At 44.4% G+C, this 14,274-nt stretch overlaps 1 protein-coding gene across 3 annotated transcripts in view; it reads left to right on the forward strand.

The window, feature by feature from the left end:
• The window catches only part of LOC134224093 (uncharacterized), a 289,525-nt gene that overhangs the window by 267,851 nt on the left and 7,400 nt on the right, over nucleotides 1-14,274 (forward strand). For all 3 annotated transcript variants that reach the window (XM_062703326.1, XM_062703327.1, XM_062703328.1), the window contains one exon: nucleotides 5,756-7,121. In XM_062703326.1, coding sequence (XP_062559310.1) covers nucleotides 5,756-7,121 — 1,366 coding nt within the window. The remainder of the gene's footprint in view (nucleotides 1-5,755; nucleotides 7,122-14,274) is intronic.

Consider the following 14,274-nt stretch of genomic DNA (forward strand, 5'->3'; position numbering starts at 1 on the left):
GAGGCTTGAGCATCTTGAAAGGAGGCTTGAGCCTCTTGAAAGGAGGCTTCCGAGCCTCTTGAAAGGAGGCTTCCGAGCCTCTTGAAAGGAGGCTTCTGAGCCTCTTGAAAGGAGGCTTCTGAGCCTCTTGAAAGGAGGCCTGAGCCTCTTGAAAGGAGGCTTCCGGGCCTCTTGAAAGGAGGCTGAGCCTCTTGAAAGGAGGCTTCCTGAGCCTCTTGAAAGGAGGCTTCTCGAGCCTCTTGAAAGGAGGCTTCTGAGCCTCTTGAAAGGAGGCTTCTGAGCCTCTTGAAAGGAGGCTTCCGAGCCTCTTGAAAGGAGGCTCTGAGCCTCTTGAAAGGAGGCTTGAGCCTCTTGAAAGGAGGCTTCCTGAGCCTCTTGAAAGGAGGCTTCCTGAGCCTCTTGAAAGGAGGCTTCCAGGCCTCTTGAAAGGAGGCTTGAGCCTCTTGAAAGGAGGCTCTGAGCCTCTTGAAAGGAGGCTCTGAGCCTCTTGAAAGGAGGCTTCCAGGCCTCTTGAAAGGAGGCTGAGCCTCTTGAAAGGAGGCTTCCGAGCCTCTTGAAAGGAGGCTTCCGATCCTCTTGAAAGGAGGCTTCCGAGCCTCTTGAAAGGAGGCCTTTTAGCCTCTTGAAAGGAGGCTTTTGAGCCTCTTGAAAGGAGGCTTCCGGGCCTCTTGAAAGGAGGCTTCCGGGCCTCTTGAAAGGAGGCTTCCGGGCCTCTTGAAAGGAGGCTTGCGGGCCTCTTGAAAGGAGGCTTCCGGGCCTCTTGAAAGGAGGCTTCGGGCCTCTTGAAAGGAGGGCTTCCGGGCCTCTTGAAAGGAGGCTTCCGGGCCTCTTGAAAGGAGGCTTCCGGGCCTCTTGAAAGGAGGCTTCCGGGCCTCTTGAAAGGAGGCTTCCGGGCCTCTTGAAAGGAGGCTTCCGGGCCTCTTGAAAGGAGGCTTCCGGGCCTCTTGAAAGGAGGCTTCCGGGCCTCTTGAAAGGAGGCTTCCGGGCCTCTTGAAAGGAGGCTTCCGAGCCTCTTGAAAGGAGGTTTCCGAGCCTCTTGAAAGGAGGCTTCCGAGCCTTTTGAAAGGAGACTTCCGAGCATCTTGAAAGGAGGCTTCCGGGCCTCTTGAAAGGAGGCTTCCGAGCCTCTTGAAAGGAGGTTTCCGACCCTCTTGAAAGGAGGCTTCCGAGCTTTTTGAAAGGAGACTTCCGAGCATCTTGAAAGGAGGCTTCCGAGCCACTTGAAAGGAGGCTTCCGAGCCTCTTGAAAGGAGGCTTCCAGGGCCTCTTGAAAGGAGGCTTCCAGAGCCTCTTGAAAGGAGGCTTCCGGGCCTCTTGAAAGGAGGCTTCCGAGCCGCTTGAAAGGAGGCTTCCGAGCCTCTTGAAAGGAGGCTTCCGAGCCTCTTGAAAGGAGGCTTCGGGCCTCTTGAAAGGAGGCTTCCGGGCCTCTTGAAAGGAGGCTTCGGGCCTCTTGAAAGGAGGCTTCAGGCCTCTTGAAAGGGAGGCTTCCAGGCCTCTTGAAAGGAGGCTTCGAGCCTCTTGAAATGAGGCTTGAGGCCTCTTGAAAGGAGGCTTCCAGGCCTCTTGAAAGGAGGCTTCCAAGCCTCTTGAAAGGAGGCTTCCAGGCCTCTTGAAAGGAGGCTTCCAGGCCTCTTGAAAGGAGGCTTCCAGGCCTCTTGAAAGGAGGCTTCCGAGCCTCTTGAAAGGAGGCTTCCGAGCCTCTTGAAAGGAGGCTTCCGAGCCTCTTGAAAGGAGGCTTCCGAGCCTCTTGAAAGGAGGCTTCCGAGCCTCTTGAAAGGAGGCTTCCGAGCCTCTTGAAAGAAGGCTTCCGAGCCTCTTGAAAGGAGGCTTCCGAGCCTCTTGAAAGAAGGCTTCCGAGCCTCTTGAAAGAAGGCTTCCGAGCCTCTTGAAAGGAGGCTTCCGAGCCTCTTGAAAGGAGGCTTCCGAGCCTCTTGAAAGGAGGCTTCCGAGCCTCTTGAAAGGAGGCTTCCGAGCCTCCGAGAACAATATAGTGGACCCATAAAAAAAGCACTACTCGGAATCATTGCAACAAAATAAAAACATAAATTTCACATGCATTTTAAAGATGTATATTAGTGTACTGACGCTAAATCCTTAACCTTAAGTTTAAATTGTGTGTGTGTGTGTCAGTGTAACCGTGTATCTTTCGGCGACCGCAAACCTTGATGTTAGCCCGGACAGAACGCGAATGCTTGCCGGCCCATGCCAGCTATCCGTGCCAGCCACCAGTCCACCATCGCTCTGGAATGCAGCTCACAGGACACGTCACATAATTGTATGCAGTGGACGAAAGGCCTGTTGGAGGTACATTATGATGGATCACTTTGTTGGTCACTTCTTCTTCTTCTTCTTATTGGCATTACATCCCCACACTGGGACAGAGCCGCCTCGCAGCTTAGTTATCATTAAGCACTTCCACAGTTATTAACTGCGAGGTTTCTAAGCCAAGTTACCATTTTTGCATTCATATATCATGAGGCTAACACGATGATACTTTTATGCCCAGGGAAGTCGAGACAATTTCCAATCCGAAAATTGCCTAGACCGGCACCGGGAATCGAACCCAGCCACCCTCAGCATGGTCTTGCTTTGTAGCCGCGCGTCTTACCACACGGCTAAGGAGGGTTGGTCACTTAGATCACAGTAATATCGGATTTGCTTTTGAACTTCTTACCGATCTCTTCGAAAAACACTCACTACTCCATTCTACTTGCTTCGTGGAGCAGGAGTATCATTTTTATGATTTGGGCTGTGGGGTGGACATAAATTAGCATAATCACTCTTATTTTATAGCAGAGCTGCTACCTTTTTCTAAGCCATCACTAATCACCCACTTCACTGCCCACAAGTAGTTGGTTTTAATTCCCGCACACGGTAACAATCGATTTTCTGTGGGTCAGGCGAATAACACATCGATCACGAGCTAAACAAATCTCTCAGCGCACGTAGTGCCTGCTTGGCAATTAACCGACAACTGAGGAGATTAGATTTAACAACTGCCCAAGCTGGTGATCGGCCGTCGCTTTCCGAGCAGAAAAAAATAACTTATGAATAACTTGACGAGGTATTAATTTCAAATACCACTATTAGTTATTCGTATGGTCGGAATAAGAGTTAAAATAACAAAAAATAATAACTGATTTTTATATGAATAACATTTGAGCAATAACAACTGGTAGTATTTCAATAATAAATGGATAACTCAAATTGAAGAATTGTTTGAAGGACATAAGTTGTTATTGTATGTCCATTCGACTATTTATCTCTTCGACCTTTTGTCCTTTCGACATTTTGTCCTTTCGACATTTTGTCCCTTCGACCTTTTGTCCATTCGACCTTTTGTCCTTCGACCTTTTGTCTTTCGACCTTTTGTCCTTCGACCTTTTGTCATAGATTCACAGTGGGTACAGAGTAGTACAGTAGTGTCCAAGCAACACACTTGTTATAAATCGGTTCCTATGATTTATGTATGACCAAATCAAGTTGTATTTAAGCCGCTGCAGCTAAAACCGGCTGAATTTTGCCACTCGGATGGTTCCATATCATCGTCAAACCCACTCTAGAGGCAGATTTTTCTTAATCTGAATCGGTCCGATAGCGATGCCGTGTGCATCGATTGATCCTTTCCAGAGTTGAAATTATTGACCCAACAAGATCTAGCAGTGCGTGGGTTTGACAAAAATCTGTTTTTTTGATTTGCTAGAAAAAATGGTTTTTGATGATATGTTATTGTCGGCGAAATGTCAATTTCAACCAAACGGTAATAACGACTACCCTACCGGTTAGCTGGATGGCCTCATATACCCGATTTATAAGAAAAGGCACAGACTAGAGTGTCAATTACAGAGGGATCATCCTTATGAGCTTGGCGTGCCAAATTCTATTGCGTATTCTGCTTAATAGAGTGACACCGCTAGAGAATTCCGTCGCCTGTGAATATCCGGCAGGTTTTTGTGAGGGTCGTTCAACAACAGATCAGATGTCGAATCTGCGGATAATCCTTGATATATTCTGGTCCTACAACTTGTAGACTCGCCAACTGCTAATTGATTTTAAAGCAGCATACGATTCAGTGAGAAGAAACGATTTGTGATAGATAATATCTGAACATGGTTTTCCGGTGAAACTTATTAGGCTAATATATGCAACGCTTGATGGCTCGAAGGTATTCGGAATGTAATACGACAGACATAGGTAGGGGGATATCCCCCAGCGCCGGACACCTCCCAATACCGGACACATCTGAAAACAACACTTGCAGCGACCCCTCCATCGTCTATTGAAAAGTCCTTTGTCTACATGGAATATCAGATCCTCATGTTGTAAACTTTGCACAAAATTTGAAATTGAACAAAAATGTCAAAAAAAATCATGTATTGCCTTATTTTAGAAGGTTTGAATCAATAATATTAAAATCAATCGAATGCCTTCTGATTATTCCGAGATGGTCAATATTAGTCATTTATCAAATAGCGATCATGATTTGATAGATATATAATGTATCTATGGTGCAAAATCAATTTCTGTATTAGGTAGTTGTCCCCCAGGTCCGGACAGTGAGTTTTTTCATGTGATCAAATAGCCATTCTTTGCACCTGTTTTATTAAACTTACTTCAATTCAAATGTTTTTCCTTTATGGGGTATTCGAAAACCACAAAAATAATCAGAAACAAAAATTGAAGATGTTTTTGAAAATAGAGGGAATTTTGAGTAGGGTGTAATAAATTGAGCTGGAGAATCAAATAAGCTCTAAACTTGTTAATATCTACAACTTGAGGCAAGGGAAATATATTACTATTCTAAATGATGTCTCTACTCATGTAATAGGAACTTGGTCATATTTGAACATGGTGGAAAAGTGTCCGGTACTCGGGCACACTTTTCTGAACAACGAAAATTTTCACCAAAATTCATCATCAAATACATCGTCGAAAAACGTGTTCAAGTGATCAAATATAGTTTGTATGAATCATCAATGATCATATTTTGTGTATATGGTAAATAAGTATACATAATCCGAATAACTAGAGAGTTTTTCGTTAAATGGCTGATGTGTCCGGCACTGGGGGATCTCCCCCTATATCGACGATCCAACTAACAAGGAAGATTAATTTCGACCAAATGTTTATTTTGAGAAAATGATTTTTTATGGAAATATGATTTTTAGGGAAATTGTCGATTCAGGGTTGTACAATGTCAAAGAACCTGATATTGAATAAGGGAAGGAGAGATTTTAACTTTACCTAACCTATGATCCATTTGACTTGATAAGCGACTCCGGCGAAGTGGTCACCGTATTTTTTCCATCGATGTCTAAAGTACCAGCGAGGGTTCATTTAATCATGGAATGTATAGATTTCTCAATTGGCTCGTTCCAAGGCACAGAAAACTTGGTCAGACTGTGAAAAAATTAGGAAACGCTTCGAGGGAAGTGGTGATAGCAATGAATATTGCCGCTGCTCAGTGGTGCTAATGTCTGCGATAATGTGTTCTCAGCAGTTCAGGAACCGAAACCAAGTTATCGCAACGCCTGAACTTCTACTGTAAAGTTTTGTCATGTCAGGTGACCAGCTTTAATCTCCGTGTAAAATAAGCTTGAACAATTGGGGGGAGGAGAATCGTGCTGGTTATCGCGTGAGTTGATTTTGCAATATTATTTTCAGAAGATTGCCGACCGCTATACTTAATTAAAACTCTCATCTATCTGTTTTTTGCTTATTGCTAATATTGTACTATTATTTTCTCTACTTCCAGTTTTCACATGGGGTCGAAAAATGGGCAAAAAATTCGATCTCCTACGCCGCGGTAGTGATGCTCAAAAGCCTCCAACGTCACCCTCATCGACAAACACACCCAGCTGCGTTCCCATCTTCAACACGGATACAATCAAGAAAAGCAAAACCATTCCTCTGAAAGCATATCAACCGGCAAATGATCCTTTGGTGAAGTTGAATAGCGAACGATCGTCAGGTACATTCAAGAATTTCTTCTATCGCATGGGATCTACTGGAATGCTCAACCATCGTTCGACCCAACATCAAAAACAACAACAGCAACAAACCAACACACAGCAGCAACCCCAACCGCAGCAATCAAGTCCACAGCAGAATACGCCATCCCAAGTGGGCTTCATAACCAAAAACAAAAACGATGGACACTCTACGCTGTACCGCAGTAGTTCAACCAGCCAATTGAACACTTCGTCCTACATCAAGTGCGACGACCCGACTGAAGGAATCAATTTGGCTAACGGAAACCACAAAAACGCTGTCAGCAGTACAAATCTGAACGTTTCTTCGATGGAACAATCTACCCCGAAGCAGTCTTCTTCGGCAAAATCATCCAGCTGCGACGACATAGCGAAAGCTTCGGCGACACAAGAACAGCTTTCGAAGAAAAATCACTTTCCGTATGCCTTCCTTCGTTCCAAGTTGTCGGTACTGCCGGAGGAAAACGGTGGCTCAGTAATAAATTACAATCGAATAAAAGAAAACCTTCTTCGTTCGGGAAATCGCGGATCGGTCATCAGTCTACGATCAGATCTGGATAACATTTCCATCACTGATTCCCAGTTGAACATTTCCGACAATGGAGATGTGTTTTTGTCCGGAAACGATTCGAAATCGATTACGACGTGCGATTTAAGTTCCATATCACGTAACAATTCCATAAAAACGCTAACAGATGATCACAGTTTTGTCAGCAACTACCAAAGATTGAGCAGCTGCCTTAGCAGCAACGAGTCTGGCTACGATAGTGACGGTCGGCACGCTGAAGACAAAATCGACGAACATGGATCCAATTCGGCAGCGAACAGCCTTACGATTCAGCACGGCGCATCAAGTCTGGTGGATCCGTATGCCGATGCCATCAGAAGTAAAGATCAATCGTACATGTTTGGCAGCCGGAGACGGCTGTCATCGTCGAGCTCGATTGCATCGGTGCAGAATCTGGACTGTAGCACAATACGACGACGATTTCGGCAGATCAAGCTGGAGAAGCACAATGCTGAAGAGGTAATCGGCATAGAACTGACACCGCAGACGGTAAACATGGACGAGGGAGACTGCGAAACTAGGTATCTGGTGACGGAAATCGACCCGGAAGGAATTGCTTATAGGTAAGATTGTTGGTTGTATTGCTGTTGAAAGATTGTACGAATAGTTATAGGTATGAGCAGTAAACTGAACTATTCGTAGCCTGTCTTCACACTGAATAAGCGTAGATGTGAAGTTAGCAGTACGTGAAGTAAGCAGTACGCAACAGTCATTCCTTTTGGTTCTTTCGAAAGCCGAACTGTCTATCTTGAAAAAAATCGTCTGTTTAAACCGTTTAAACCCATTTGTAAAGCTGGAAAAGAATCATGAATCATGAAGATGAACAGGACACACACAATGATGAGAAGTTATGAAATCTTAAACGAGTTCAATTGGTGCCTCTTAGCGATGTCTGGTATATTTTGAATCTGAATTTCTAAGGCAAAATTGTTACGCGGGATAAGGGCAGTGAAATTTCGACCATGAAAAGTTCACGTGATAATAATTTATCTACTGGGACTGTGTTCGGGTAAACCTCTTTCAGCAGATGTGTACCCATTGCTCCAAGCCTTCATGATCTTCGTAAGATGTGCCTATAACCACGTTTCTTCACAAACTTCTTGAACTTTTCTAACCTTCCTACAGTGTTTTGGTCAATATGATCCGAATCGCACTTTCATATTGTAATAACTTTTTAAAGCAACAATGTGAAGGTCTGAAACTTGTTAACTTTTCCTATTTTGTGGAAAACTTTTTTTTTTGTGTCTTTATTAAGGAGACTAAACTGTGGAAAACTATGTTCCTGAACGTTGACCTACTTTGTACGACGTTCCTGAAGGGCTAAAAAACTCACACTAACGGTGTTCGGGTCAATATGACCCGGATTTGACTTAGCAATATTTCACGCATTCCTCAACCAAATTTATACGGGAAGCACAGACAATCATCAAATCGTCATCATTTCATCATTGAATGCTTAATTTTTTTTTCTACAACAAATATGATTTTGAAAAAGTATCACCGGCGCGTGCTTACTCGCAATCTACATGCTGATACATTTACAGTTACATCAAACAACTGAAAACCGAAATACGCCGCTCCAAAGTTGCGAGGTGGCAATGCTAGAAAGAGACAAAAGATAGGAAAAATAACACGGTGTGCAGTGCCTCACCGAGTCACCTTAAATAAGCATTGTCACTATAACAAAAGTGCAATACAAATGAGCGAAACACGATACATAAACCTAGGATCTCTAGATTATCCCTTCTGTAGGCAATTAACTTTGTCCAGCTGGTTCAACTTTAAATGTCGGTTAAAGTTATACCGAAGGTGGTACTAATAAAGAAATCAAGCAATTAATGGATATAGAATTTCCCTAAATAATGCAAAATTTCCGTAATTAAATAAGAATTTTCCACAGAGCAAAAATAAATGAGCACTTTAAAAGCAAAACTTGCAATTATAAAAGAGGAATTTTCCAAAAAGACAGAAAAAATTTCCATCGAAAGAAATACAAAATTTTATAAAAATTATTGCTAGCAATAAACAATTGCAAAAAGCTCCACAATTTTTACCCAGAAAAATAAAAACTTTCCACAAAAAAAAAATCAATAAAGAGCAATAACAACATGAAAAATATGAAAATGTCCATAAAGAAATACAAAAACCCAGAATAATCCACCTAGCGGCGATGATTCCTTTCTCGTTCTCAACCTGGGGTACATGTACCCCTGGGGGTACCTTCGCTGGCCCCAGGGAGTACCTCGGACAAAAATCCGTAATGGCGGACGTATTACAATTCCAATCAAAACTCATTTATAAAGTTTTGATACTAGTGTATTTTTTATTTTATAACTTTGCCTTAAACTTGTAAATAATATGCATGGCGATCAATAAATCAAAGTCAATTGAATCCTGCCTTCAACAACCAGCACAGTGTATGACAGGCTGTGGAACAAAAGATCAAAAGGACAAAATTTCGAATTAACAAATTAAAAATAAAACTCTTCAATGCAATCTACCTGATCGAAACAAAATGTTGAATAATATGGTAATAATATGCTTCTGAACTAAAATCTAGAGTCTAAAGGTTCGAAAGCCTCCGTTTGAAATGCATGAAGGCTTTTTGCCTTTCTCGTATACTAAGTATACGGTAAAGGCTATATGATCGCTCCAAAAACAAACTTTTTATAGAAGGCCCGGAGACCCATGATGTTATATACCAATCGACTCAGTTCGACGAATTGAGGTGATGTCTGTGTGTGTGTGTGTGTGTGTGTGTGTGTGTGTATGTGTGTGTGTATGTGTGTGTGTGTGTGCGCAAAACTACTCAAAAAATGTCACTCATTTTTCGGGCACTTATCCTCAACCGATTTGCTCGCAACAAGTTGCATTCGACGCAGAATCTTGTCCCATTGTTTCCTATTTGGAATTGGCCAGATCGGACTATGTGATCAGAAGCTATGGCCAAAATACAAATTCATACGAAAAAATCGCGTAAAAAATGTCACTTATTTTTCGGGCACTTATCCTCAACCGATTTGCTCGCAACAAGTTGCATTCGACGCATAATTCTGTCCCATTGTTTCCTATTTGAAATTGGCCAGATCGGACTATGGGATCGTAAGTTATGGCCAAAATACAAATTCATACGAAAAAATCGCGTAAAAAATGTCACTCATTTTTCGGGCACTCATCCTCAACCGATTTGCTCGCAACAAGTTGCATTCGACGCAGAATATTGTCCCATTGTTTCCTATTAGAAATTGGCCAGATCGGACTATGGGATCAGAAGCTATGGTCAAAATACAAATTCATACGAAAAAATCGCGTAAAAAATGTCACTCATTTTTCGGGCACTTATTCTCAACCGATTTGCTCGCAACAAGTTGCATTCGACGCAGAATCCTGTCCCATTATTTCCTATTTGAAATTGGCCAGATCGGACTATGGGATCGACCAATCCACATATTGGTGTTATTTGAGATTTTTCCAAACCTTTTGTACGAACGAGAAAGGCACCATAACCGCTAGGTGGATTAATCTGGGTTTTTTTTCGAATAGTTCGGTTGCCATGTTGCAAGAGGATTGGTAGCATTGTTCTACGGTTCTCGGAAGCCTTCTTCCAATTAGCTCGGAAACATTCACAGATAAAAATATGTTGTGGTTTCAGATGTATTTTCATGCACATATTTGCAGCATGAAAATAAGGGTACTGTTATTTTAAATCGAAATACATTTTAAGTTGGTCTTGCTTGTAAAATCCAGTCAATCTCAATTGAACATCGAATGCATTTTAACACGTCGTTGAATATTCAAAACTATTTTCTATGTTCTTTCAAGCAGCTCGGAAGATTCCTATCAAGATACTCGGAAGCAGTGATGGTAAATGTCAAAAAAAATGTCATGGCATTACTATTACTAATTTCCTAATAACTTTTTTTAATAGTCATTTACAGCTCGGATTTTTTAATCAACATGTTGTACTTAAAGGGTCTCAAAACTTTGTCGAACAGATTATTGTTCTAAATACAAAGTGTGAGCTAAGAGAGGGAGATTAAAAAAATGTAACGGAATGGCACTAATTCGGCTCTCACGCCGCCAATATCATATTTGATGGAATTTTCTGTAAGAAAAAGTTTTCGGGTCCTTTAAGGGCTTGATAAAAAACATAATTGTAAATTACTTGTGAAAAAAGTTATTAGCAAATTAGTCCCATGACATCGAAATGACATTTCCCGTCACTGCTCGGAAGCCTCATTTCAAGAGGTTCGGAGGATTCCTTTCATAAGGTTCGGAAGCCTCCTTTCAAGAGGTTTTAAGGCATTTTTTCAAAAGGTTCAAAAGTCTCTTTTCAAGAGGCTCGGAAGCATTCTATCAAAAGGTTCGGGAGAGTCCTTTTAAGAGGCCCGGAAGCCTCTTTTTAAGAGGTCCGGAAGCCCCCCTTCAAAAGGCCCGAAACCGTCTTTAAAGAGACCCGGAAGCCTCAAGAGGCTCGGAAGCCTCCTTTCAAGAGGCGCGTAAGCCTCCTTTCAAGATGCCCGGAAGCCTCCTTTTAAGAGGCCCGGAAGCCTCCTTCCAAGAGGCCCGGAAGCCTCCTTTCCAGAGTCCCGGAAGCCTCCTTTCAAGAGGCCCGGAAGCTTCCTTTCAAGAGGCCCGGAAGCCTCCTTTCATGAGGCCCGGAAGCCTCCTTTCAAGAGGACGGGAAGCCGTCTTTCAAGAGGCCCAGGCCTCCTTTCAAGAGGCCCGAAGCCTCCTTTCAAGAGGCCCAGAAGCCTCCTTTCAAGAGGCCCTGCCTCCTTTCAAGAGGCCAGAGTCTTCTTTCAAGAGGCCCGGAAGTCTTCTTTATGAGGGCTCGGAAGCCTCCTTTCAAGAGGCCCGGAAGCCTCCTTTCAAGAGGCCAGAAGCCTCCTTTCAAGAGGCCCAGGCCTCCTTTCAAGAGGCCAGGCCTCCTTTTAAGAGGCCCGGAAGCCTCCTTGCAAGGGCCCAGGCCTCCTTTCAAGAGGCCAGGCCTTCTTTCAAGAGGGCCGGAAGCCTTCTTTCAAGAGGGCCCGGAAGCCTCCTTTCAAGAGGCCCGGAGTCTCCTTTCAAGGGCCAGGCCTCCTTTCAAGAGGCCCAGGCCTCCTTTCAAGAGGCCCAGGCCTCCTTTCAAGAGGCCCGGAAGGCCTCCTTTCAAGAGGCCCAGGCCTCCTTTCAAGAGGCCAGAAGCCTCCTTTCAAGAGGCCCAGAGCCTCCTTTCAAGAGGCCCGGAAGCCTTCTTTCAAGAGGCCGGAAGCCTTCTTTCAAGAGGCCCGGAAGCCTCCTTTCAAGAGGCCCAGAAGCCTCCTTTCAAGAGGCCCGGAAGCCTTCTTTCAAGAGGCCCCGAAGCCTTCTTTCAAGAGGCCCCGAAGCCTTCTTTCAAGAGGCTCCGAAGCCTCCTTTCAAGAGGCCCGGACGTCCCTTTCAAGATGCCGGAAGCCTCTTTTCAAGAGGGCCCGGAAGCCTCCTTCAAGAGGCCAGGCCTCCTTTCAAGAGGCCAGGCCTCCTTTCAAGAGGCCAGAAGCCTCCTTTCAAGAGGCCCGGAAGCCTCCTTTCAAGAGGCCCGGAAGCCTTCTTTCAAGAGGCCCAGGCCTTCTTTCAAGAGGCCAGAAGCCTTCTTTCAAGAGGCCAGAAGCCTCCTTTCAAGAGGCCCAGGCCTCCTTTCAAGAGGCCCGGAAGCCTCCTTTCAAGAGGCCCGGAAGCCTCCTTTCAAGAGGCCCGGAAGCCTCTTTTCAAGAGGCCCGGAAGCCTCCTTTCAAGAGGCCCGGAAGCCTCCTTTCAAGAGGCCCGGAAGCCTGCTTTCAAGGGGCCAGAAAGCCTGCTTTCAAGAGGCCAGGAAGCCTGCTTTCAAGAGGCCCGGAAGCTTATTTTTTTAGAGGCCCGGAAGCTTCCTTACAAGAGCCCCGGAAGCCTCCTTTCAAGAGGATGGGAAACCTCCCTTCAAGAAGCTCGGAATTCTTTTTTCAAGAGACTTGGAAGCGTTTTTTCAAGTTTCTCAGAAGCGTCCTTTCAACATTCTAGCAAGTTTCCTTTTAAGTGGCTCAAAAACCGCCATTAAAGAGGCTCGGAAGCCCCCTATCAAGAGGCGCAGAAGCAAACTTTCAAGGGATTTCAGGTCCATTTTTCAAGAATTTTATGGGTTACGCTTATTTTCATTTACAGCAAAAAATATGGGGTACCTCAATTAATGCAAAAGTTCGAAGGGGTACCTCTCAACAAAAGGTTGAGAACCGCTGCCATAGTTCAATCTGAGATAGGATTCCCCGGTGGTTTTCCTGCCTTTGACAATAGGACCAAGCTCTGCCTTTTCCATGCTTCAGGGAAGACTCCCTCGTCCAGGCATCTCTGCATGACAGATCTGAACATCTCGGGAGCCTCAGCAATGGCCGCTTTGATGGCCAGGTTCGGAATACCATCCGGTCCTGGCGCCTTACCTACACTAAGGGACTGTGCAATCCCCGCAAGTTCCGACACAGTTACTCTTCCCTCGTCGGCCACCCTGGCCCCTGGCAGCTCCACAAAGCCATTACGACCCTATAGGCGTCACCCTATGGATTCGCGTTGGCACTTTGACACAGGCCCTCGAAGCAGGCTTTTTTGCTTGATCTAATCTCAGTCTACAGAGCGGCTCTAGCAGCCACGAACGCCACCCGTCGTTCAACATGCTCCTCTTCTGTGCGTGCTCGCTGCATCCGCCTCCGTGCCCGTAGGCAGGCGCGGCGCAGGTTCGCAATCGCTTGAGTCCACCAGTCAGCTGGTGGCCTCCCGTTTCTAGGGTGCACTTTCCCAGGAATGGTGGCATCGCATGCAGCTGGTGGCAGCTGCTTGCCACTCAGACCGAGAGTATTGTGCTCGCGGTAGAGCGCATTCTTAAACACCTTGTCGTCGAAGTACGATGTCTTCCACATACGAGGGCTAGGCCTCGCCCCTTCTTCCGTCCTCTGAATGCTGGTCGTATACTCGATACTGCAGCGAACCGCCAGGTGGTCGCTGTGAGTGTAGCTATCATCTACCCTCCAGTTTGAACTACTTGTTTAGCCAGGGCTCCAGAACGTAACATCGATAATCGACTCAGCCCCGTTCCAGCTGTAGGTTTTGGTACCGACCCAGTAAACCACATATCGTATAACAAACAGCAAATAAAGTCGCATTTGCGTCCATCAAAAATCTGAATCGCATTGTATATCAAACTTTGTCAGATTATTGTCAAAGGATGTTGTATTGAATGCATCGTATACGATAATTTTTACCGTAGTGAAAATCAATCGTAATTGTGTGAATAAAAACTCGTAAAGACTTATACTCCTTGCAATATCCTATATGAGTGCGAATGAATGCCTATGTGAATCGTAAAACAATCGAAACCACTTCAGTCCAAACGGCTCGTTGAAGTTTCAAGCAGTTATAAAGATATAAATTGTGTAGTTTATGTTGGACAAAAATCCGAATCAGTTCAAGATGTGCAGTATGGTGCAATGGTAGAGTATCCGCCTGCAAATCCAAAGATCGCATGTTCAAGACTTGGTGCTGGTAAGATTTTTTTTGTTTTTCATATTTTTATGTATAATCGTAATACTGTTCTCATGATGTCGGAAAAATCGTATAATAAAACTCGTATGTATCTATATCGCCTCCACTTTGGTACGTATATAGTCAATCTGTGCATTATATACGATTAAGTTGGTTCTTATATAATAACCTATATCAAGAGATATGGGT

This window comes from Armigeres subalbatus, chromosome 3 (genome assembly GCF_024139115.2).
Source record: "Armigeres subalbatus isolate Guangzhou_Male chromosome 3, GZ_Asu_2, whole genome shotgun sequence".
In the NCBI taxonomy this organism is placed as follows: domain Eukaryota; kingdom Metazoa; phylum Arthropoda; class Insecta; order Diptera; family Culicidae; genus Armigeres; species Armigeres subalbatus.